The sequence below is a fragment of the Ischnura elegans genome, chromosome 5 (assembly GCF_921293095.1).
Source record: "Ischnura elegans chromosome 5, ioIscEleg1.1, whole genome shotgun sequence".
NCBI classification, from domain to species: domain Eukaryota; kingdom Metazoa; phylum Arthropoda; class Insecta; order Odonata; family Coenagrionidae; genus Ischnura; species Ischnura elegans.
In genome coordinates, this window is record NC_060250.1 from 134,234,395 (window position 1) to 134,261,373 (window position 26,979).

The 26,979-nt window shown below is 37.3% G+C and overlaps 2 protein-coding genes across 5 annotated transcripts in view; one reads left to right on the forward strand and one right to left on the reverse strand.

Moving 5' to 3' along the window:
* LOC124159591 (eukaryotic translation initiation factor 2 subunit 2) overlaps nucleotides 1-18,652 on the reverse strand; it is a 47,712-nt gene extending 29,060 nt beyond the window's left edge. Inside the window, exons 1-5 of one of the 2 annotated variants that reach the window (XM_046535504.1) lie at nucleotides 18,442-18,652; nucleotides 18,049-18,226; nucleotides 12,138-12,295; nucleotides 11,926-12,043; nucleotides 11,753-11,785 (exon numbers count right to left, since the gene is read on the reverse strand). In XM_046535504.1, coding sequence (XP_046391460.1) covers nucleotides 11,753-11,785; nucleotides 11,926-12,043; nucleotides 12,138-12,295; nucleotides 18,049-18,226; nucleotides 18,442-18,459 — 505 coding nt within the window. In that variant the 5' untranslated portion in view covers nucleotides 18,460-18,652. The remainder of the gene's footprint in view (nucleotides 1-11,752; nucleotides 11,786-11,925; nucleotides 12,044-12,137; nucleotides 12,296-18,048; nucleotides 18,227-18,441) is intronic. The other variant, XM_046535506.1, reaches the window with a different exon arrangement.
* An 89-nt stretch (nucleotides 18,653-18,741) lies between these two features.
* Nucleotides 18,742-26,979, forward strand: part of LOC124159594 (1-phosphatidylinositol 4,5-bisphosphate phosphodiesterase gamma-1) — a 182,621-nt gene continuing 174,383 nt past the window's right edge. For 2 of the 3 annotated variants that reach the window (XM_046535512.1, XM_046535514.1), the window contains exons 1-4: nucleotides 18,742-18,971; nucleotides 19,165-19,409; nucleotides 19,510-19,659; nucleotides 23,040-23,178. In XM_046535512.1, coding sequence (XP_046391468.1) covers nucleotides 19,199-19,409; nucleotides 19,510-19,659; nucleotides 23,040-23,178 — 500 coding nt within the window. In that variant the 5' untranslated portion in view covers nucleotides 18,742-18,971; nucleotides 19,165-19,198. The remainder of the gene's footprint in view (nucleotides 18,972-19,164; nucleotides 19,410-19,509; nucleotides 19,660-23,039; nucleotides 23,179-26,979) is intronic. The other variant, XM_046535513.1, reaches the window with a different exon arrangement.

Here is a 26,979-nt window from a genome sequence, read left to right on the forward strand (position 1 = left end):
TTCAACTTGTAAAGCGTAATGGAAAACACTAACAAGGCGATGGTTCCACCGAGGAAAACGACGATGAGGAGAAATTAAGCGTTTCTCAATGTTATTCGGTGGTCTTATCGAACTCTGAAATAGGAACTCCGTTCCCATACATTCCCTTCAGATTCCTTTTTTGAAACAGGTTTCTCCATAAACTTCCTCTTATAATACCCATAGTTTAACTGTGCTATTACTGTCCTCACTTATTTTTACTGCAATGGCTTTGTAATTATGAAACTGCATGCTAACTAAACATTACTTCATAAACATTTTATCATTGCTCTCTCTCTAACAAATCACTTGTGATACCATTGGGCCCATGATTGAACTGTGATTTAAATGTCCTCACTTATGTTGACTTAAATGGCTTTGTTTTTATGAACCTGCTTTCTATCTGGACCTTATTTCTTAAACATTTTTCATTTCTCTTCCTAAGAAATCACTAGAGTGACGACTAGGCCCATGATTGAACTTGATATTAATGTCCTATCTGTTGTTGACTTCAATGGCCTTGTATTTATGAACCTGCATGCCAACTGAACCTTACTTCATAAACATTTTATCATTGCTCCTCCTAAGAAATCTCTTGTTTGATGATTAGGCCCAAGATTGAACTATGATTTTAATTTCCTCACAGTTATTGACTTCAATGGCTTTGTATTTATGAGCCTGCATGCCAACTGAACCTTGCTTCATAAACATTTTATCATTGTTCCTCCTAACAAATCACTTGTTTGATGATTAGGCCCATGATTGAACTGTGATTGTAATGTCCTCACTGTTGTTGACTTCAATGGCTTTGTATTAATCAACCAGCTTGCTAACTGAACCTATTTTATATTGAATTCAAAGTCCTTTATGTTATCCACCTGCCACTTCTCTATGTAGTGTACCACAAATGTTTTTCTTTCCTCCCAAGTTTACATCCCTGATCTGAGTAGAAAACCCATAACTTAAGTAATAGTCAACACTCATATAAACTTCATAACCTTGGTACTCTCTACCTACCTCTTTCTTGTATCGTGTTTTCAAAATGTCCAAAAAGTATAATAAAAAATTGACTTCACATAAAATTTTCTTCAATTTTGCTTAAGGCCATCCTAACTTTCTGTGGTATTGCTGGTACCTTAGCTCATGGAATCTATTTTACCTAGTTACTTGTTCTTAGCTAATTTTGATGAATAATGGGGGAAAGAGTCGAGGACATTGACAGTAGTAAGTGGGCTGTGATGATGAAAAGTGCATTGGAGTGGAGTGGTAAAAAAAGTAGGTGTTAAGGTAAGTACTTGTAAACAAAGTGTTGCAGTATGGAGAAGAATTTAGTCCAACTTAGCAATTGCAACTGTATCGTAGATGAAAAGAAAAACTTTTTTGTATTCTTTTAATGTTAAAATAAGTTGTGTTCACACAGTTGATCCTGAGTCAATATAGTTTATTGTCTACATGTTGCACCTTAACTTTATTTAATCTATCCACTCCACCATCCATTTATAAGAGTCCAGTCACACCAAGTGATAGTCATCGAGGGGTATTTGTAAATTAAACTCAATAATGCTGGCCTTGTTTTGGTGGGGCAAAGGCCTCGCTTTGCAAGCTGAAGGTCATGGGTTCAAGAACTGCCTGAGATGGTTATCCTCTCCAGTGCATGGGTAGTTGTTATTGTACATAATTAATTTCTAAAATACTCAATTTCCAAATGGGTCCAAATAGGCTTTTTAGGGGTGCCATTAAGTTTTATAATTAGGAATGTATTATCAGTACAGTTGGGGTTTGTTGCATTCTAATTTACCAATTTCAGTACATCACTTTAAAAGAGGGCTTTTCCTCTGTGAAGCACTTGTAGGAATTAGGGATAAGGATTGCCCACCAATAATCAGAAAAATTCTGTACTTCTCAGACCCCTCTCTAACAGTAAACTCTCTATAAATATTTTATTGCCATCCCCACTAGAAACTTGTATTCACCACCAATGATAGGAAGCATCAAGTCAAAATTGCTTAGTCAACATTTGAGAGTAAAATCGTTCAGGTTGAGTCTATTTTGAGTATTTTTTTTAGGGAAAGGGGTCAGCGAGTAGGAAGTAAGAAAGAATTAAGTGGGCTGGAATGGTTACTCACAAGTACAGGAGCTGCATGATACCATTAGGTCAGGTCTGTACTTAAGTATGCCAACTGGATGTTTAGTTATTAATTACTGGAGAAAAACCAAAAAATCTCTAGGTGGAGAGGTAAAATAAGCTATAAGTGGAGGGAGTGATGAAGGAGAAGGTGCATTGGAAGAAATGATTGCATTGGCTTATTCAGTCACCATATCCATATTGCACTTCTACCTTATTTAACCTCTCTAATCCACCTTACTCTTCATTGGAGGCTTATAGATAAGCACTTCTCATCAAAAAGACATAAATAATGTTAAGGCATCCAGCTGGCCTTATGAGAATACACCTGACTTCAAGTCATCATTTGAGAGTATGTTAACCAACACACAACTATCAGTAGAGTGTCTACAGAACAACTATCAGAGCTATATGAGTACCTATTGATACTGAGATGCTTCTTCTAGGCAATAGGAGCATTATAAGAAGCATAGTGAACCAAATGGTACATGACGTATGGTTACAATAAGATACATTATTATCATCAAAGGTGGAGGTTAATTATTTTGCTCACATAGTAGGGAGAGTAACAAATGGAAAATATTTAAACTAGGTACTTATGTAAATGATTTCTACATCAAATATCATATACTCTGAGGAGCTCCAAAGAATATAATATGAATGTCCTAAAGGAGAGTCAACTATAGGTGATAGTAATATACTATAGTAATATCACTTGGTTATTCTGTGGGAAGCAACTTCTGCAGAACTGGGATTAAAAATGGAAGAAAGTTTGCGTCAGTTAGAAATGGCGTTTTTTTTTCAATCAATTAGCCGCTAAAATGTGATTCCCATGCACAATCTTTTTGATATTTCGATTGTTAAGTTTAGTTATTTATATGTTGTTGTCATCTGTATGTATCATACTCCAGATGGGGATATTAACCTTAATGTAGATAATTTAATGATCCTGCTTGATTAAGTGCTGAAAACTATTAGGAATCTTTGATTTTATGAGAATTTTTTACACTGAGTTCTCAAACGAAGATCGTTATCAAGTAAGAAAATTTATTAATCTAATGAACTGTTTCAACTTAACTCACTGCACCATGTCTCCAATTAGGATATCAAAATACAATGAATGTGTTTTGGATCGCGATCCTCTCTCTTCACCTTAGCGCCAACAGGAACTATACCTACGCCTAGCTTTGATGACACATTCTCCCTAAATAATATTTCTTGAAGAAGAATTTCCACCAAAAAACGCGTCCATGACGCCAAGAGACAATCACCTTGCCGATTATTTTCCTCTTGAATGAAATACAGGATACATATGAAATGTACGACGAAAGTAAAATAAAGAAGGTGGAATGAAAGGAATTAAACCATAAATACTTGAGACTTGTTAAGAGGTTATTACAGTTAATTTCCGAGAAGAAATAATGGAAATGACTGCAAGCGAAGTTCGAATACGTGAGAGGCTGAGTTGTGAGAACAGAAAATTCAGTTACGTCACAGTTAAGAGTTACATAAAATATACAGTTTTGGAGGTATCACTGAAATGGGAGATAAGCGAAAGATCTATTAAAGAGGGGTCAATCCATTTCAAATCACCCAATATAAATAAAATTTGTTGCTCAACATTTTTAATTTTCTTGATTTTTTAATCGTGAGTTCCCTATGGGTAGACAGTCACAAAACACTATTTGAAAAAAATTTAGAAGCCATATTTTTTTTTGGCAGCCATTTTTAAAAGGGCGGCTGGGCAAATTTTGATGAAAAACGTGGTTTGCATAAAGTTAAATTTCGAAGCTATTTTAAAAGATATCAGAATAATTAAAAAACCAGTGAGTTTAGCATGAAATGATCTATAAGAATTCATTGTTTTAATTGCTCTATCATGAAAGAGAGTCAGTCAAACTCTTTCTGCAAAAACTCGGGAAAAATTTGTCAATATTAACTTTTTAAGACCTAAAATTTTTATGAAGGAAATGAGACTCACTAATCAAATTTTATTTCTGTGTTTAATACTTAAATAACTATTTGCAGCATAAGTTTTAGTTCTGAGAATGCACTTCTTTTTTTAATACGGGTTGTCAAAAATAGCTGAAAACCTTTTAACGTCAATTTTCGCAGGTCAATATCTAAAAAGGGACTGAGTGAAAACAAGCGAAAATGTTACATAATGTTATTTAGACACATAAGAACATCTCCAAAAAATATTATGACTGAGACTCTACAACATTTAGAGTAGTGGAGCAGTGAATTTCAGAAAAAAACTCTACCGTTTCATGCGCTCGTGCAGTGCAAGTGAGCAAACAAGGGCTTGATTAAATAATTAAATTAGCAATAATTTTTATCTACAACAATTACTTTACACATAAAAATTTTTTTATTTATGTAGGTCTGCCTTACATTAATAATAAAAATTGATTTATAACTAGAAATATTTTGTATCAGCAAAAAAAATACTGAATTATAACATAGCAAGAAGTTAATGCACTTATGTTTACAAAAAGTATTTATTTCATCTATTGTACTAAAAAACCATGCATATCAATATGTGTAGAATATAAAAATATGCAAGAATGCATTTGCAAGTGAATAACCTTTCTCAATTGACATATCAAGTATCATGTGTCATTAAGTCAGTGAGAGTTTTGCAACTGTAGTCTTAAATTCTCCCATCTACAACACTTTGTACAGCCTACAACTACGTAATCAGTTATTTATAAATTGATCTCAACCCTGGTAGTGAATAGTAAACTGATTATATACTTATATGTATCATTTGAAGAAAAAGCAAACATTTTATGGTATAGTACACCTTGTGTACAGATTTATAAATTTTATATAATTTATGTAAAATGTATCCAATATTAACAATTAGTCAATCAGCATCCAGGTCAGGCACAAGGCATAGGATAAAATAAAGACTCAAACCACAGAATTTAAATTTTTGGTGGCACTACAACCTTCAGCTTTGGGAACAAAAGTATGAATATGCTGGAAGGGGACCAGGGAGAGTTGAGGGAGGGGGGATAGTAAGGGGTAACAGGGTAGGGGAAGGATTGAATGGGTAAAAGCAATTAAAGTAATTAACTGCTGATCCAGGAGGATGAAAAGCTTTAAAAGTCAAATGTAAGTTAATTTCAGTGAACTAAGTCTACTGAGTAGGTACTGGTATGGTGTGGGAAGGGAGGCCAAAATAGTTACATTGTAGCAATCATTAAGTGACAGTGGCTGAATATTTTGCAACACTGAAGGAGACAGAGTGAGGAGAAGCCCATGTTGCCCTGTGGTTGTTGATGCATAGTTTGCCTGCCTTTGATGATTTTCCTTTATAGGAGGAGGGACAATGCTTACATTTTAATATGACAAATTAAGTTTCTGGATTTGCAGGATATATACATTTTATTTCAAATTTTTCACTGGGGTTGGAGATAGGTGATGCTCAGTTGAATACAGATCTTTGACTTAAGAATGTGTCCTGTCCAGGTAGTTTTAAAATTGGATTTTCATTGTTCTGTGGTGAAGGATTCAGTATGAGTTGTTTTGTGGGTGAACTATTAAGTGAACAGTGCCATAAACAACACTACAAGAAAGAAGTGCCTGCAGAATTAATAAGAGTGAGTGACATGCCACCTGATGAACAATTGTTGCTTAAATTAAGAGTTTCGAAGGAAATTACAAACATTTGCCATTACCACAGGGATAAATATTTAGACAAATACTATCACATTTCTGGAAAAAAATGTTGTGACCCATTCGGTACTCACAAAAAAACAGATAAAAATGGTTTGCATAAAATTCTATTTGAACACCTTTCAAAGAAAGAAAATGTTGATATTGACCTAATTCTTGGACAAGCTTTACGTCCAACTTAAGAAGATAAAATAAAGATAATTAGCCTCTTGCACAGGTTCATGGTCAAAGAAAAGAATAATAGAGGAATTTGGTGCATCTGAATACATGGTGAAATTAACTAGGCAGCTATAGTAAAGGATCAAGGTATCTTCCCACATCTTTCAAAAAGACAAGGCAACAAAATAAGTGAAGTTGTTATTAACAGTGTTAAAGAATTTTATGAGGATAATGAAAATAGTTGCTTATGTCCGGGTAAAAAGGAATGTGTTTCAACTGTGATTAAAAATGTTAAGGTGCAGAAGCAGAAAAGGTTGATTTTTATCTCACTGAATGAGCTCTACAGCCTCTATAAACAGAAATACCCAGAACACAATATAAACATAAGTGCATTAACTTCTTGCTATGTTATAATTCAGTATTTTTTTTGCTGATACAAAATATTTCTAGTTATAAATCAATTTTTATTATTAATGTAAGGCAGACCTACATAAATAAAAAAATTTTTATGTGTAAAGTAATTGTTGTAGATAAAAATTATTGCTAATTTAATTATTTAATCAAGCCCTTGTTTGCTCACTTGCACTGCACGAGCGCATGAAACGGTAGAGTTTTTTTCTGAAATTCACTGCTCCACTACTCTAAATGTTGTAGAGTCTCAGTCATAATATTTTTTGGAGATGTTCTTATGTGTCTAAATAACATTATGTAACATTTTCGCTTGTTTTCACTCAGTCCCTTTTTAGATATTGACCTGCGAAAATTGACGTTAAAAGGTTTTCAGCTATTTTTGACAACCCGTATTAAAAAAAGAAGTGCATTCTCAGAACTAAAACTTATGCTGCAAATAGTTATTTAAGTATTAAACACAGAAATAAAATTTGATTAGTGAGTCTCATTTCCTTCATAAAAATTTTAGGTCTTAAAAAGTTAATATTGACAAATTTTTCCCGAGTTTTTGCAGAAAGAGTTTGACTGACTCTCTTTCATGATAGAGCAATTAAAACAATGAATTCTTATAGATCATTTCATGCTAAACTCACTGGTTTTTTAATTATTCTGATATCTTTTAAAATAGCTTCGAAATTTAACTTTATGCAAACCACGTTTTTCATCAAAATTTGCCCAGCCGCCCTTTTAAAAATGGCTGCCAAAAAAAAATATGGCTTCTAAATTTTTTTCAAATAGTGTTTTGTGACTGTCTACCCATAGGGAACTCACGATTAAAAAATCAAGAAAATTAAAAATTTTGAGCAACATTGCCTGGGTGATTTGAAATGGATTGACCCAGAGGGATAATTGCCAGGAAAGAAGCCAACAGGCGTCAGGGATTACTATAAGGCACTATGCAGCCTATATTCGGCATATGAATTACACGTAAACGACGTAAACAGTCCACTCTATCACCATCGCGCTGCTTACATTTTTCGCCGGTAGTTGGCGTCTTCCGGGCTGGAATCGCGAATATTAAAGTTCAAACCATGGTTTAAAACACTGGATTCCTGACACTGCTGCATTAAGTCATTCTAACATTCCCCATGAAATATGGCAACATTGGCTATTAGTACACCAACAATAATGAGATCTATATTCTCCGTACCAACTACAAAAAGCCGAAAAGAACACCCATTATCTAAGGTTAAATGAAAAGATGAGGAGAAACGGCATAAATTATCGGAAAACGTGGATATTCCAAACTTAAACTTAAATCTCTAGTAATGTTCATAATTTACGTAAAGCAAACAATATATTATTATTCATGCAGTTTTACTGTTATTTAAGAGTGCCTCCCAGACTCATTGAGAGATTTCTTCGTCAATTCACGATCTTTTTAGCGGTGATAACATGGTTGTACTCGTATTATTAATGCTCCATGTAAAGCCCAGTAGCGAAAACCACACATCCATGGCTGTGTGATCACGAATACAGAAAACATGTTTGCACAAATGCTTCAAAACTACTGCTCGACGTTGGAAACTACACTGTAAGGCAACACATCAAGTATTTACGTCTCGCACAAGTTGGCCGGAATGCCAGTGATGGGTTTGATGTAGAGATGGGTCGAATAGCATATTTCTCGAATTCGAATATCGAATTCGAATATTAAATCATTGCTCGAATATTCGAATACCTCGAATTTCGAATACCTCGAATACTAAATGATGAATTCTGGAATGTTTGACTCGGTTGCCTATGCAGCAGGCAACACAAGATTTTGGGGAGTAATTTTGATTTCCTTTAAATGATTCGAACAGGAATTTAGCTGATTAATGAATATTTTAATTTTATGGAAACAATTGGGCATATAATTAATTCAACTAACATCGCTTAACCCCCACTCCTGCTGCCAAGTGCTAGCTGACAATCTGAGGCATTTTGCAAAATACAAGCTCTTTTCCACTGGATTTTCTTCAATTATTTTCAGTCCATCTTTGGGAGTTCTCACGAGATAAGAAGTTGAATTGGAATTGCTATCAGGGAGAAACCAAATATTCTGAGAAAATATCCCTTAGTCTGGGACTGTAACAATAAAGATTTATAGCACCACTCATAAATTGAAACTTGATATATGTTTTCGGAAAAAAATACCGCATCAACTTCCGAGAAGCTCTGCTGCTCATATCGAGTTTCGCCAGAATGCTAAGTCTCCGTCGTATTTTGATATTTATTTCTTTGCGTAAAATGCTTAAATAAACTCAGAAATACGTCGTGTTTGGTCTTATTCTTTTTGAAATTACGCGCACATTACTAATATTTCAATTCAATTAAGGCGTAACATCAATTGACGAAAGTCATTCTTAGACACCTTTTGTGCTAATAGATGACTCATGCAGCGGTTGACCTCCACAGAAATGGGGAACTTCGAAGCTGGTAGGAAAAAAAAGGTCAGTGGGGGAGAAAAGGGTGGGCCCGAAACACGTTTCTATTGTTCTCGTCTAACTTGGTATTTTTTCGAAGCTAAGGTCTTCGTAATATGATCCCTGCGCGAGCTGTGACCTTTTTTTTATTTCTAAGAAGAGGAAAGCCTCAGAGGGGGGCGGGCTAGCGCTGAATGGAGAGGGATACCGGATCTTGGGAAATGCGCTAATGTAAGTATCCCACGGTACTCACACAGCAGTTGACCTCCAGAAATGGGGAACTTCGAAGCAGGTAGCCAGAAAAAGGTCAGTGGGTGAGAAAAGGGGGGAGGGCGTGAAACACGTTTTTATTGTTCTCGTAACTCGATATTTTTTTCGAAGCAGGGGTCTTCGTAATGCGATCCCTGTGCGATCTGGGACCTTTTGTTTGATTTCGGAGAAGAGGAAAGCTTCAGAGTGGTTGCGGCGAGTGCTGAATGGAGGGGGATAGCGGATCGTGGGAAATGCCCTAAGGTTGCTATCCCACGGCACTGAGGTTCTCCTGGTGGGGGGAATCGGGGATTTTCGGATTTTTTCACCCGACCATTTTCGGTTCCCCTCGTAGAACTCTTTTCACCGCTAAAATCCACGAATTTGATGTACTTTGTCAACTTGCGTAAAACGGCGCTGCGAGCACTAAATGACTACAGTTCTCTACATTTTTCCAATTCAACTACCAACGACATACGTGCGACAGTGTGTGACGCGAAATTCAAAGTATTCGAGGTATTCGAGACGGTACTTTTCGCATAACTATTCGAAACCTCGAATATCGAATACTTTCTATTATTCGAGGTATTCGAGTATTCGCGGATACTATTCGCACATCTCTAGTTTGATGTGTTTGACAGAAAATAACTTCTGCAACACTAGGGCAGACTGGATTTGTAATTGTCATTTTTTGCCAAACAGGCAAAGCTGGTAACTCAAGCAAGAAAGATTCCCAAAGAACTGGACCATACACACAACAGTTTTCAATACACACTTTACAAATATCAAAAACATCAAATAGCATAGAAAGCAGTTAAACTACGACAAAAAAGAAGCAATTACTAAAGCCAATATATCACAGGAAAAAAAGGGAAAACCATGCATTAAGAGTCTTTCCCAAATATTCGTGATCAGTATGACAGCAGCCATTATTTTTCAGATACAAGAAATGTTATGAACAAAGGGGGATGCTTGATATGCCCCATTTACACTGTCCAGGGCCTACAACCAATCCAAATAGATAGATAAAAGGAGTGAAATAATTCATCAACCAGAAGGGACATTTTGAAATGTTACATGGCATTAAATTATTCAATACAGTGGAAGCTAATACAGAATAGTAAGTTTTCAATAGTTAGCGATGCTGTTTATTAGATGCTAATTGTAATTAAAGCAGATGATCGTTCTTTTCCAGAATAATGAACTATGGATTATCTACCTCTAATGGAAGATTTTCTTGCCCAATGCCCAAATGAGCCTTTAGAAGTTTTCCAGTACAAAAAATGTTTGCTTCCAAGGTCATCCAAAAAAGATACAGGGGGTCCTCGACTTACGCACAATTCACACTTTCATACTTTCCAAATTGACACTTTGTACTGGATTTTTGTACGCTGAATTCGGATTTGAGAATGTTTGTCTGTATTTTTTAAAAATCCCATGGTGTTCACTGTACATCCCAACATTCAACTGTTTCATATCGAAGTACATGTGGATAATGCAAAAGCATACGATCGAGGGCAGTATTGACTTTAATCAAGTTTATTTATTTGAGAGAGACACTGCTTGCTATGGGCTCCTTAAACAAGAGAAGAAAAGCTACATACTGACTGAGTATTGCACTAGATGTGCCCTTCACATAACTCTTAAGCACAGATAGGGCCACCTCTAAGAAGTATCTGCCACTGCCAACTTGACTTGAACCCCTGCCCACGGCATGTAAACCCTTCGTGATGCATGAGTGAAATTTTTCTCCCTAATAATGATTCCTTGGGTTTCTAATTTCATCATCTCTAATCTTGGTTTGTGTAGAGGTGATAAAATGAATTGCCTGAAAACTGCTGTTAATGAGCCAACTTTTTAAAAATTTGACATTTCTGTGAACGTTAATTATTACCATTCCAAAATTTCTCCAGTCCTGTGGCTTAGTGCCAGAATTATTAACAATTTGACCAAGACATTCAACTATGAGAAACATTGTTCAGGAATGAAAATTTGTCTCCCTATAGAACTCATCATCAGTGGTGTTGCTCGTAAATAAGATAATTTGGCTTCATTTTCTTGCCTTTAAATGAGTAATTGCAACCTGGAAACATATCAGAGCTCATTGATGAGGGTTTCACTCACCCTTACCATACAAACTTACACATGAAACTTCCTCACTGATGAAACTTTTCTTAGTTCTCCTTTGAAAGTTTCATATGTGAGGATCTACTGTGCTTCAGAGTGTATACCATGACAGCGACTTCTTGGCCTCGTTTCATCCAAATTTTTTTATATGCTGGTCTCCGTGACAGCAGGGACACGACCCCACCAGCAAAACTGAAGGTTTTGGGTTTGAGTCCTGCTTGGGTCAAACCCACCTATCCAGGCCATGGTCGATTTAAAATGTACTATCCAAATATAGCGCAATGATCGTAAGTAGGGACACATGTGATCATTAGAGAATATGAAATTATTCAACAAATGCAATTCCTGCTTTACACCATAATCACTAAAACGAGCTTCCACTGTATTTGATTCTTATCTTTGAAGCAAAATTTCAATTTGTTCTCAATAAATTCTATTATGGAATTGAAGATATTACATTCATACCAGTCACAATATTAAAAAAAAACTAACTGGGCAATGATAGATAGGACAAAGAGAAAGTATGTCTTACCAGGTTCCAATCCCATATCCACCTCAGTGCAGCATAATGGGCAAAATCAAAAATGGGTCAAAATTCAAAGGACTCACACTTTGAGCACCAGCAGAGAAATACAGTGAAAAGTCAAAGAATTTGTTAATTTGCAATTCGGGGGGGTGGGGGGGGGGGGAGTATCAATCACTCACAATTCTCCTTTTCCTCCGCTTCCTTCTTCTCTTCCTCAGCCACCAATTCATCAAAATCCTTTTTCTTCTTCTTCTTTTTCTTTGTTTTGGAGAAGTCCATGTCCAGATCAAAGCTATCCTGAGAAGACGTACACAAGAAAGGTTTTTAATTTGTTCCCCTGCAGCAAGTGAACGCACACATGCAAAAGAATGAACTTGATGACTCCTCTCACCTCCACCACTCCGTCCTCAGCAGCACCTCCATTCTGCTCCTCAGACACCTCCTCCTTACCCTTGCCGCCAACCGACTCGGGCAACGCAGACTCCAACTCCTCCAAGCTGAATGGCTTCTTCTTTTTCCTCTTTTTTATGCCAATGTCAAAACTCCCATCTGAAACAACATATGCATCACAATAATACAAATAACCGAATACATTTCAATTCACCCAAACACAAATCCACTTGTAAAATCAATCTTATCTTCCTTCCCTCGATCTCATTAGATAGAACGTCGACACAATGGTCACAGAATCCAGGGAAACATTACCTGTGCCATTTCGAATTTCCTAAAGAGTCTGATTGTGGAGGGACATCACCCACCATTTGACTGCACAGTCTCTATAAGCCGGGATGGCCTAACACCAACCTATTTATGTGAATGGAATTCCAACTCATTCATTCAGATTCAGTGGGGAAACTAAGGTTCAATTTAAAAGGGAGGGGGACCTCCACAATAAATACAGATCAATAATGCAGAAATCTAAATAGTGGAAGGATTGCCTGAGTTTATCGAAAAAATTTTTTTTAAAGTTGCACCGCCAAAAATATATATATTAAGTCCAGTTTAGCCTTAAAAGCACTAGGATGTTTGCATTAAAATGCAAACATCCTAGTGCTTTTGTTCATTTTTCAAAATCACGGAAAACATCAAAAAGTGTGAAACTCACGCACAGATAAGGCGCAGCACGGATAAACTGCAGCCGGATAATTGGGAGTCTGCTGTAATTTCAATTAGAAATACACAAATTGAATATCAGAACGTGATTGCCATAGTATATGATGGTGAGCAAGAGAAATGCTTTGCAATTGTTATAGGAGAGGTTTTTAAGCGAACACAGCAAAATTGAGAAATTTACTCAACTTACATCATAAAGCGCACGGAACAAGTTATGTGAAAATAATATATTGCATTTGTTTCTGCAGGCGAAAACGGTGGAAGGTGGAAGAATGATCCTGCCGCAGAAGACTTATTCTATCATCCAATGTAAAACCTTCATTGTCTACACTAAAAAGTCTGTTAAGCATGCATAATGATGTGATTAAAATTGCTGTCGTCTCCACAAAAAGTTCCATCTTGAGTGTTAGGCCCACGATGTCATTGAAAAAATATATTGAGTGTATCCACGGCACTACAATAAAAACGATTTGAATTAAAAATGGCAATAGAGTGCAACTTTGATTAATCATCATTCAAGGGGATGGGAGAAAAAACAATGAATGCTGGAATTTATTTATTTATTTTATTCTCAAACCACCGGATACAGCTCTTATTGGCCATTTTACACCGGGATGTTCAACAAATGTTACAAGTAAACGTACACAAACGACCATGCCCTGGACCGGGGAAACCTACCCGGGACTCAAACCCGCGACCTCTTCGTTTGGCAGGCGAGAACGTTACCCCGCCGCCACCGAGGCCGGGAATGTTTAACTAGGTTGCCTGCACAGCAGGAAACAGGATTTTGGTGAGAAATTATGATTTTCTTTAAAGGATTCAAACAGGAATTTAGATGATTGATGGAATAAAAATTTTCTGGAAAAACTTTGGGCATATCACTGATTGGACTAACACCTCTTTCAAACACCCAAAGGGAAACACACCACCTCGTGAAAAAATGAATGCATGCCATCTCAGTACACAGCTTCAATAGATTTCTTCTGGATTTCTAATGGAGTAACGGCCACTCGAAGTTCTAAAAAGGAGCGGAAAATTTGACCAACACTCATGGCATAAGCGGCTGTAGCTTCAGTTCTAATAAAGATAGAGCAGTGAACTAGGTAAATTTGGAAAGATATTGAAACAAGCTTTTCAATGATATTCAATTTAGTCATGCTAGAGAATGCTGCTCACAGTTAAGGTCAGTGACTTTGGCCTTAGACCTCAAATATCTCAGAACTAGTCACCTTTTAAAATTTATGAAAAAAATATACTTGATTGTTCATGTTAAACTATTAACGTAGAAAAAATCAAGTTGGGATGACAATGAGATATAAAATAATATGTACAACAATGCTTTGCATTAATTTGGAAAATTAACCGTATTCAGACCCCAAAAATGGGGAAAAAAGCGCTGAAAAAATAAAAATATTGCCACTAAGTCGGTGCTATAACAATGCACAGTAAGGTCACAACCCACATAGCAGAGATATGTCTCGGATATGTCCATGAGATGTCTCGAATATCACATGTTATGTCTCAGAGACATTCTTGAGAGCTACAGAGACGTATCTGAGACTTCTCTGAGATGTCACTATGTCCAAAAAAATGGTCTATGTGACATCTCATGAGAAATCTCAGATAAGTCTCTGAGATGTATCATGAGACATTCGAGATGTAGCCGAGACATCTCAGGTAAGCCTCTGAGGCATGTCATGAGACATTTGAGATGCAGCAGAGACATCTTAGGATTTCCTGAAAGGTCTTATTCATGTCCTGATTTAAATAATTTTACCTTTCAAAATTGTATATTAAAACCTTAGAATATGCATTAGAAGATATATGGAAAGTATATTACAGAGCTTCTGGCATTGCGCCTTATATTTTAATTGGATCATGATGACTAGTTGTCCAAAAGAATGCTGCCAAAATCAAAAAAATTGATGAATAGTCAAATGCTAACGTTTTCAATTAGCCTTTACCGCTGCATGGGCGTGCTTAGCTTAAGAATTTTTCTATGAGAAAATTTCTAATCAGAAATTGGGCATTTTTCTTATAGCTATCAATTACAAAATGTTATTACATAAGAAGAAATTTTCTGATGGAAATATTTACAGTGCAACCTCGATATAACGACACCCCACGGTGCACTAATAAACACTCGCTTTAGCGAATTGTCGCTTTACCGGAGGTGGAGCAAATAATAGCCAATACACCTGTTGCGAACAGATATACAGGAACAGGAGTGGTGCGGCGACAAATAAACATCTATCCGATAAACGTAATCATAAATCCAGACGAAAGGCGATGTTTTTTTGCATCACTAAATTTCCTTACTCAAATAACGACTAACTATTCAAACAATTTATAAGCGCCGCACTGAATAAAAATCATGCAAAGCATTGTTTCGTCAATCATTATATTTATCGAACGACAGTTTACCACATAAATTTGAGACTGAGCACTCCATTAACTTCATTTCTAACAGATCGCTAGCAATTACAGAGGTTAAGGAGTCTTAATGAAGGTCTTCCGGCAGTGAAACCCTTGCTATGGCGAGAGCCAACACCGAAAGGGTCTCGTAAAAACGAATTTTTTAACACGCTTATTATAGGGTCAATTGATGGTGCATCGGCTATCTCTCGTAATAGCGGGGGTGTCGCTATAGCCCGTACTCGCTTTAACGAGGTTCCACTGTATTATAAATATCATATCACCATACTTAAAACACTTGCGCAAACTTATATAAAAAGCTACATAAGATTTACATCCCTATATTGAGAGTTCAAAATTAGCATTATACCTAATTCAATCCAAATGTATACGCCTATATCTGGTATACAGCAATCCTAATGATTTCCCATGAACCAAATGTAGATGTCTATGATTAGTGCAAATCAAGCATGGACATTCAAGCTCTGTAAAGTTCACCTGACTGGCCAGACAAGGCGAGATACCATAGAGGTCCTTCAGGGCATGGGTTCTGTATAGGGTTAACGTCCTCATATGCTAAAAGAAACTATATCAATGACACCAACGATAGCCTAGAATGATGGACTGATAATAGAATACGACTTTGGCAATCATTACGCAATGAAAGATACAGGAATTGCAATATGGAATATGATTTAACCTGGAAAATTGAATAAGCAAATGAAATAAAATTCAAGTTCGACTGGGGATAGGTACTTCAAGAAATTATATGGGAAGGAAAAATAAAAATTGGTACATGAAATGCATATGAGCAATGTTTATTTAAGATGCCAGATATAATGAGACCTCAACATGCAGATTTGGATAGATAATGAAATAAATAAAGTAAAATGGAATTTGATGCCATTTGGAGAAAAGGATATGTAGAATATGGCTAACATACTTAGGAAAATTAATAGGAATCCCAGAAACACTGATTGAGAATATTAGTTGATGTATTTTCCATAAAATAATAACTGCAGATGTTATTTAGGTTTACTCATACAAATTCATTCTCTTCAGAGATGGCTAAATCACTCTCTTTGTCCAATGAAACACTGTTTTCATTGAAACTTCCACTTATAATAGATATGCCAGAATCTGAAAAATATACATGTCTCTCTAAATTAATGATGAAAAGTTTAAAATTCCACAGTCTGTTTAAGGTAACATGATTTTAGGAATGCCAGTTTTGTAAGACTTACCAAATGAGGTCAATGCCTTATTTTTGTTAGAAGCACACGACTTATTTTATTAAATTGCTATCACAAAAACATAGTGAATGATTAACATACTAAAGCAATCCCTAGCAACCTAACAAGGTTTCCATGTTAATCGTATCCTGCAATGTATGCAATCATAGTATACTTGTGGTTATTCATGGCCCATATCGAACTTCCATCGGTTAAGTCATCTGTAGGCTTTGAAACAGACAGATTTTTTAGTCAACAATTTATCGTGTGCTCTACATACTAACAAGTTGCATAAAAAGAAGCCTCCACTTCTTGTAACCGTCCCACGTAGCAGAAATACGTCTCAGAGACATTCTGAGAGCTTCAGAGACCTCTCTGAGATGTCACTATGTCCAAAAAAATGGTCTCTGAGATGTCTCATGAGACGTTTCATATGTCTCTGAGATGTCTCATGAGACTTTGTACTGTGGTATGCTTTAAATTTAGGCAAAAAAATAATTAAATTTAAATTATACAGTTATGGCCTACTTTTCTCGATCATTTTTAGCGACAAATTTTGTGGTGGATGACCGCTTTTGAAAATAAGAAACCCATGGTAAATGTCGTGATTTTGAAAATCAAAACTGCAGATTTGCACCGAAAAATATTTATGGAAGGCATTGATGGAGTTTAAATATTTTTTTTAATTCCTGAACGTCTCACGATTACATCTCTGAGACATACGTGATATTTGAGACGTTCGAGACCATAGTGAGTCGTCTCTGAGAGGTTCGTTGCTATGTGGGAAGGTAGGAGGCCAATGGCAAGAATGTATAGTATGTAATGTCACATATCCTAATATCAGACCTTCAATAATGCAAAACATGATTTAGGCCTCCCAGCAGATAATATGTTTGGAAAGCATGTAAATGGATTGAAATTTACAGACACAAATATGAAGAACTAATCACCTAGATTTACTGTGCCTCATTAGTGGGGGGTAGCATATGACACACTTTGACATGAGAGTTGGTCAAATTTTCCGCCCAATATTTTAGAACTTCGAGTGGCCATTACTCTCATGTTATAGTGATAAAATACTGTAATTTGGTATTTTTCATTCTCCTATCATATGTAATGGACGCACCACATTTTTTGAAAATCGAAGAGGGTCAGGATGAAAATTGTACTATTCTGTGTTGATTTGTATTGGAATGATCCCTTTACATGTCACCAGGGAGAAAACAAATATTAATTACAATTTCTAAAGCCGACCTGCGGCCTTAGTATTTAAACATGACGTATCAATTCAATTATTGAGGAAAAACTGAGCTGAACATGAGTTTCTTCCACTTGAATCCTTCCATTCCTTCGAAAATGCTTTATTTTGGGCATAATTTCATTATTTTCAATATTATGTAATTGCAACCGTCAGTGTGTCACTCCCCAGAATCCTTACCGGGCGTAGTTACAGTGGGCTAACTTTCCGGTGCACCAAAAACGAGTTTGCATTCGCGAAACACATCATGTACCGGTGTAAACACATAACAGAGGAATACACACCTTCCAATTCTTTATCTTTCGCATCGCCATCCACCGCTGACGGTTCCTGATTTTCTTTATCGGTGGAATTTGGCTCTGCATTTTCACTGCCTTCTGTGGTACCCTCAGCCAGAGCGGCATCAATATCAAATGCTGTCTTCTTTTTCTTCTTCTTCTTTTTCATCGTTGGGTCAAAAATCTGAAACAAGGTTCAATAACGTACACTCTCCCTAATGCAAATAACTAATCGCATACAATAATAACATAAATTGCAGCTTAGCACGCAGTATCTCTACGCACAAAACCGTAAAGTAAATTTCAGGTCCATCGCTTTTCGAAGAAAGAGTGCGACGACCTTAACATATGCGAAAATGGCACAGTAGAACTATACGGCGATGATAGAAGTTTCCTTACCGCATCCTCTTCCGCCATTGTGATAACCGGCTTTATGAAATAGTTAGGTCCTTTACTAGAATTTACTCGTTTAAAGTCTACTCTGTCATTAGCTCATTGGGCAAAATTCTCACAATTATTGGTATTGCATCAGCTTTTTGCACTTCTGTACATGTGGTGCACCCACAGCAAGAGAAATCTCTTTCAACCAATGAGATTCGGTTATTAAAAACACTTGTTTATTTACGTTCTCTAGCGGTCGAATGTGAAAACAGCGAACACATGACTGTCGGCAATAGTCGACTCTCGAATTTCAAGTGTATTCATTGAAGATAGTTGATTGAGATCATGAAAGAAATATCTCTTTTGGTTCAGTTTCGTTTTGAAATTATGTTAGGTATTGTTTCATTGTCGGACGTGAATATATTCTGAGTTAACCGTTTCCTCTCAGAATGAGGAATCATAGTCTTTTTGTGTTTATTTGATATCACTACATCTTCCTCTTACCGGAGGAATGTAACTCCTGCTTTCAGGATGGTTTAGATTGTAAGGTATTGTGTGATTACTGGTGTGTAATTCTAGTATAATAAACCTAAATTTACAAGTATTCCGTATCTACTCGGGGAATGCGTATCTGGTGTTTTACGTGTAAATCTGTATTCATGTGGAGCTTTTTTAAAACCAAATCTTCTTACTTTCGTGTTCATCGGTGGGGTAATATTTATTGTTCTTGTGTCTTTAAAGAATTCGGTTCGGCAAGACACTGCACATTTTAAGCATGGCAATGTTGGGCTTAAGCAATGGAATTCCGTCGTTGGGTAGTTTCATACCTGAAATGGAGCAAATAATTTGCCAGCTGGAAAGGGGCACTGTTGTTACAAAATTTTTTGCTAGGAAAAGGCCAGAAAGAAAAACTTTAATGGTGCGCCGGGAGACAAGGCAAATAGTTTGGTCCAGAAGTTCATCAACGAGAACGTTTGAAGGTGCAGGTAATGTATTTCTTACGGAGCGAAAAGAAATATAATTATTTGGGTTTATGTTACACATACTCGTTTTATTTATATGATTTTCATTCTTTAAATATTTTAGTCGATCTTCGAGAGGTGAGAGAAATTCGTGTCGGGAAAAATTCTAAAGATTTTGAGCGTTGGACCGAGGAAGCTAAAAGGATTGAAAATCTGCGATGTTTTGTTGTGTATTATGGAATGGAATTCCGACTGAAGTCGATATCTATTGCTGGTAAGTTCTATTCTCAGCAGTCTCATTGGGTTACTATGAATAGAAATTTAACGAAAACAAATTTTATATGAAATGAATTTTGAGATAGTTATAGTTCTTTTGTGCTACTTGATCTAAATTATTTTATGATCACATTCCAAATGTTCGGGTGATATATCATTATTTTTGTGTAATAGCATACGTGCTGTTATGGGTTTTTCAGCCCAGAGGATGTTTTATTAGCAAAATGAAATGTAGGCCAGTAACATTTTTTTAATCACTGGACCAAACCCTCAAGAACTTCACAAAAGAATAATAAAGTAGTATCTTTCACTATGTTGAACAAACACAGCAATCCATTCACCATATGTTGAATGGATTGTTGTGTTTGTGTATTATATGTTTGTATGTTGGTTGAAAAACTTATGGTCAATGTCGCTATGTTAATTTTCCCTAAAATAGACGCTGCGAAATAGCATGTATATATATTTTAAAAATGCTTGCATTAGAAGTAAAAAGGATTGATGGAGGGAGGGAGTGAATTTAGAAGGGAGGAGAGGAGAGGCGATTGAAAGGTGAGCGCTTGGTGCTGCAATTAGGCAGGTGGAATAGGGAGAGCGAGCGGGTGGATTGAGTTGGTATCCGAGAAAGGAGTTCAGGGCAACAACAGGGTCTTTTGCGTGTTTCAGGATTTTTGTTCCCAAGAATTTGGATGGTGTTTGGTTTAAGTCATTGGGAAACTTTTTTGTTTTCGGTTTTACTACAGGAACAAAATCCGTATAAATGGCCTGAAGGACACTGTGGAGAAAGTCCACTTCTTCTTCAGGAGACAATGAGGATAATAAACCCCAAGGCATAAGGTCTAGGGTGTGGTTGACATCCTCCAAATGAACCATGCCTGAAAGGGTGTGAGGGAAGTGGGGGTAGCTCCATGGGGTTACCATAGGCCACGGAAGAGGAAATGAGCATCAAGGGATTGATGGTCTGTCTCGAAAATATTTCAGCCGGGGATGATTGCCTTGGGCTACTAGGTTGAGAGCATTTAGACTGGAGTTGCCGCATTGCAGGTGCGCTGAAGACAATGTTGGGGGAGTTGTGGTGCATTGAGATAATGCTCAATGCCCAGCAAATGGGGAGATTGAAGTCACCAACTAGAATTGATAATGTTGTTTGTAATGACGAACCGCATAGTGTCACAAGAAAACTCAGTGGAAATATTGCAATGTCTTATTTTACTATTAAGAATAACAGGACTCAGGTTTATGGCTCGGAGTACTGATTCAAGACAATTTTCTGAAACACTTATGTCACTTGCGGAGGGATGGTAAAAACACCCAATGAATACAGTGGAACCTCGTTCAATCATTTTTCAAGGGGATGGATGAAAAGATGATGAATGCAGGAAAACGAACAATGTGGGAATGTTTGGCTGGGTTGCCTATGTCCCAGGAAACATGATTTTTTTTTTTTGCGAGTAATTATGATATAATATGAAAGGATTCAAACAAGATTTTAGCTGTTTACAGGTATATTAGTAATTTATGGAAAAAACTTAGGGCAAATTGTTGATTTGACAAATATCTCTTTCAAGTATCCTGAATATTGCCTTGCCAAAATATGTTTGCACTCAATCTTGGCATTTGCTCTGCTATTACGGATTTCTATCTCATATAAAAACTCTTATACATCAAATGCCATTTCAAGTACAAGTATCTACAAGACCAATGTGCATATTGTGCCTAGAACAACTGCTTTCGCCAGGGCAGTGATTGGTTGTTTGTTGGATCACAAAAGCCAAAAATTTTGCAATTTTTGGCCTTTGTAATTTCATTTGTTTTGCAATTTTCATGCGCTTCTAGCCCGTATTCTTTTCTTCTTCTTCTACAATTATTTTTTGTCCATCTTTTAAAGTTCTCACTTGAGCCTTCAGAAGGGCCGTGGTCCGAAGATGAATAAAAATAAAGCCAATAAAAATGAAACCTGACTTTATTAAACGCACACGGAAAACACTCGCTGGTTTGAAGTCAATCCACCCTGGAAAGTATGGAACCAATCGTACGAGGTGAAGTTCGAAACTAATGTTATTGTGTACAGCGTATGCAGAGCCAACTACAGAGAGTGAAGCATGGCTGAAATGAAATTTTTTTTTCCTAAAGAGAAGGCAACTTACTAACTCATTTCTAATTAGGTTAGCGCCAGATAAACAGATGAACACGAATTGCAAGTAGGGAGATACAAAAATCTTGAGAAGATATCCATCGGTCAGTAACTCTGACAAGTGAGACTTAGGGTATAGCTCGTAAATTGTGACCTGATATTTTATTTTTGAGAAAAAATGCCGCATCAACTGCCGAGAAGCTCAGCAGGGAGGATATCGAATTTTGCCAGAAAGCTAAGTCTCCATCATATTTTTCCAACTATTTCCTTGCTTAAAAGCTTAAATAATGTCAGAAATGCGTAGCGTTTGGTCTCATTCTTTTTGGGATTACCTGCACATTACTAATATTCCAATCTAATGAAAGTATAATACCAATTCGCTGAAGTCATTGTTAGACACCTGTTGGGCTAATATGTGACTCATGCAGTAGCTGACCTCCAGAAACTGGGAACTTCGAAGCAGGTAGGGTGAAAAAGGTCAGTGGGCGAGAAAGATGGAATCACAAAACACGTTTCTATTGTTCTTGTGTAACTTGATTTTTTCTTTGAAAGCTAAGTTCTTCATAATACAATCCCTGCACGAGGTGCGACTTTTTGTTTGATTTCAGAAAAATGGAAATCTTCAGAGGGGTGGAGCAAGGTAGGGGAATGGAGGGGAATAGCAGATTTTGGGAAATGTGTTTGTGGGTTACCATCCTATGGCAATGAGCTTCTCCCTATGGTAGTTCCATCTCTTGGGGAAGATTCAAACTAAGTGCCTGTCATTATTAGCATTAAATGACACATTACTGCGATCTCAAACGATACTTTGGGGAACGATAGATGCAGGGAAAAATTACATTGTCTGTATGGAACTTTATTTGGGACCAGGAATGGCAAATCATGAATGTGGGAAAAAGATCAATGCAGGAACGATAGATAGGGGTTCCACTGTATTTTGGTGGCCTTGGTGGCTTTCTCTCAAGGTAGTGATAATTCACTCCACAAAATGTACGTTTGTATGTTAGTTAAAAAGCTTTAAGGCTATGTCACTGTGTCAATTTTTGGGAAAATTGATATGGCGACATAGCCCAAAAGTTTTTAACTAACACGATGAGCACCTGTGAAATTTTTAACAAAGAACATGTTTGTATGTTGTTCAGGTAATAGTTCCTTGATACTTTGGTGGAATATAAGTGTGCTTTGGAGAGTGCAAAGTTTTATCTTCCCCAAGCCCTGTCTCATTCTTTTCCAATTATTTGTAGCATTATCAGAGAAGGAGTGTGAGCTATGGGTGCGTGGTCTGAGGAGTTTGGTTCCTGAGACACAACGTGCACCCTACCCTCTGCAAGTGGAGCGATGGTTGCGTAAGGAATTCTATGAGATGGAGAACATGCGTGAGATGTAAGTGTGAAGATTCCCCTGCAAAGATTCCAGGTTTTTGTGGAACAAAAAGCCTTAGTTGAGGTCCATGCAGCCCTCACAAAGGATCTTGTTTGTTTTGTGTGAATGTGTGTGTGAGAATTTGGCTATTATGGTTGAGAGGCTGGGGCTTGGTCCCTGCGGTGAAACTCGCCCCTTCCCGCTCACCAAAACAGTGAAAAGTTGGACAACCTTAGGGAGATTTTATATGGCCATTTGAGATTTTCCTTCTGCTATAAAAGAGAAAACGCATTCACAACTTGTACTTCAGCATCATGTTTTTTTCTTCTTTTTTTAAAACAAGGACCGACCATATATCACAAAAAATATAAATAACTGAACAGGATAAAAGAGTTAAACATAATTTAAGTATACTTGGACTAGCCACGGTGATAACATTTACGGGAGACAGCCGCAATGCACAAATTGTGCAAAAAATCCACAGAGAAAAAAATCATTTGCCTTGACCAGGATTTGAACCCGAATCCCCCTTTCTGAATGATTTCTGGTCGAGTGCTTTTGTACCAAACGATAGGTCTCTCCGGCTGTGGCACACGATTTGCTGCACTGCTCGTGGCATCATACATATGTTCAGCAGTCCATACTTACCATCTTGTCCAGTTAAGTCCACAAATTTCCACAGGGGAGAATGATGCCTTGGTAGCTTAACTAGCTAAAACACTCGACTGGAAATCAGGGATCTGGGTTTGAATCCCGATCAAGGGGAATGATTTTTTTCCCTGTAGATTTTTCTCTCAAGAGTTAACTGTCCTTAAGAGACAAAATGTTGTTGAACATCTGTAGATACAGTTATGGAAATGTGTGTGTACAAGGAATAGGAGGGAACACTCAAAATTAGAAATTGGATTCCGTTATTTTAAACCAAAAAGATATGAATGAAAAATATACACGCCAAATTTCAGAGCTCAAATTCGATTTTTAACCGAGATACGTAGCTTTAAAAGTCCGCTAGGAGCTTAGGCCACGCCCACGACGCGAAACGTATTTCTATTGGCTGACGCCGTGTGGCGTATGAACCTCATGAATGCCACGGGAGTAACGCTTGAAGACGCCGTAAACACATTAGGTTCGTGGAAATAGTGGCAAAAGTTTATCATCATGGTGAAAAAAAAACGTTAATTTTGTTCTGTCTGATTATATAAGTTTTAGGACAAAGTTTGTGGCACCACTTATGCTTCTAAAGAAAATTTAGTATCCTATACTACTTTCGTAGTTTTCTGCTGTGCTCCACTAACATTCCGCTTGTGAGTGAATATATATATGCACTCAAAGGGATAAATTATTTTATACGGCAAATTTATCATTCCGCTTCTATTTATGCAGAATGTAATGATTATTTTGTATGCATTTACTGCATACTTGAACCGGCTTTCACCCTTACTTTTTATGATTCTTATTTTTTGAGTAATTTTATGTTACCGAGGCGGCCAAGTGGCCATCGATTTGAGCTGTGCTAGTGAAGGTTGAAGGATCGGGACTGTCTTTCATAATTTTTTCAGCTTGTTCTCTCGTTTTCTTTCTTATTTATAGGTTTTTTGTATTCATAATTTTGCTGTCATTGCTTATATGCTTTCATTGAAGCTAATGCAAATGTTTCAAATTAAGAAAAAAATAGTGAATAAAATCCTGACGTCGGCGTTAACGTACGGTTTGAAGTCTGGCGAGAGGAGTCGCACATTACATTGTATAATTTGACACTTATTCTTTTTCGATTGATGATAGTTCAAACTATTTGCTAGTATTCATTCAGTACGCATTTGCCTTTGGTTTCTGTGTTTTGTTGTAAGATTAGAAAAGTTAAAAAAGAAAGAAAAGTTTTTATTTACTATTTGTGCTTCTATTTATAAATCTGGCGGCATCGTGACTCAAATGTGCTTATTTCTGCTTGTTGTGAGTAATACGATACCGTAGTATTTCCTGGAGTACAAATTTGTGATTATGATGTATTACTTTGTACTATTTGACTCATCACCAGGTTAGCTTCGAAGACCCTTTCCGTTACAGTAGTTGGCTTTTAATGTGCAAGATAGAAACAAAGAGTGAAAACCGGGGCAAATATGTATTAAATTCACACGAAATAATCATTAAATCCAACATTAATGGAAACATAATGATATATTTATAATTAAAAAGTAAAATTTCCCGTTGAGTGCGTATGCACTTAAGCACATACGAAATTTTGCGATGTGTGGCCAAAGACAACAAAAGGAGTAAAGGGAACGAAATCCCATTGAGAAGCAGAAGAGACATTAAAATGGCCCTCACAAATTCTATAACAGCCCATCTCTGAAGGAATGTGCTGTCTCCGTGCAGCGTCGTACCACCACCTTCCTCGGTCTGGGTCGTTTGGCACAACAAAAAATACCGTATAATCGCGTTGTAAGAGGCGCACCTTTTTTCCCAGATATTGCAGCCGAAAATGGGGGTGTGCCTCTTGCACAAACTTCTTATCTACCCCCCTCCCCTTCACCGGTTGCAAGTCCAAGGGGAACTGAGTGGCCTTGGTTTTCAGCGTGAGTCAGTCATTTGAAACCCTGGGTCAAAATCAAGCGGCAGGCATGGGAGTTTCTCCCTTAGTGACGTATTTTTAAAATGCTCCTGTTTGAATTTCTTGCAAGCATCGCGCCGTCACGTCGGCACCCCAGAGGTGAACATTGAAAAGATCGCTCCCTCCCCTCCGTATTTAAAGCTACGAGCGAAGGAGAAAGGGAAGAACACGTCCGATCTTGCATGTGACGTCGTTGCCTTTAAAGTGAAGGGGTGAAGGCGCAGCAATGTGATATATGCAGTTTGCGTTGCCTTAAGTTTCCAGTCGGTCTCGTCTTGTTTGAATGCGCTTATGCTACGCTTGTTTCTTCCGAAATTGTGCTGTTTGGACTATGTTGAATATTAGTAGCCTTGTTTTAGCTATAAATCTTTGTGTCAATCAATTAGAGCTCAAAAAACTTAAATGCTGTCAGATATACGTCGCGTTAGGTCTAATTCTTTTTAGAACCTCATGCGTGTCATACAATTTCTGAAAGATATCAAGATATCTTCGAGCTCAGAAGGTGACTCACGTAGCATTTGGCCTCCAGAAACTCGGGGAATTGAACCTGGTAGACCGAAAAAGGTAAGTTGGTGAAATGGGGTAGGGATGGAACACGTTTCCATTGTTCCCCTGTAACTTGATATTTTCCTGTGGAGTCTCAGAAAGGAAAAAAATGGCAGAGGCATTGGCTGATGGAGAGCCGAGTGTAGTTCCGTTAGGCCCCTTGCACACACACCGATTTTGGACGGCCGGTAAAATATTGGCCGATATTTTACCGGCGAAGCGATGCTTGCACGCACGCTGGATTTTTACCGGTCAAACGATACGTTGCTATGTTTTTGCGCCGGCGATCCACAGTGACAATGGCCGGCAGCTAACCGGCATTTTGCCGGTGCCGGCGTGTGGTCGGTACGTGTGCAAGCTCCAATGCTATCCCATTGTTCACTATTGGAATGTGGACGGCGGATATTTTACCAGCCGTCCAAAATCGGTGTGTGTGCAAGGGGCCTTAAATCTATGACGTGGTTATTATCCTACGGCGCTGAGATTGCCCCGATTGTTGTTCAATCTCTTGGGAAAGCTCATGCCATTTGCCTGTTGTGTTTTGCCTTAAAATTTTCCACGGCTGCAATTCTATTGCAATACTCCCGCGAGAGCTTTTAAACAAAATTGTTCGTGCGTAGGACAAGCAACGTAGAGCGATGGCGTATTCAAAGAGAGGATCGGAACTC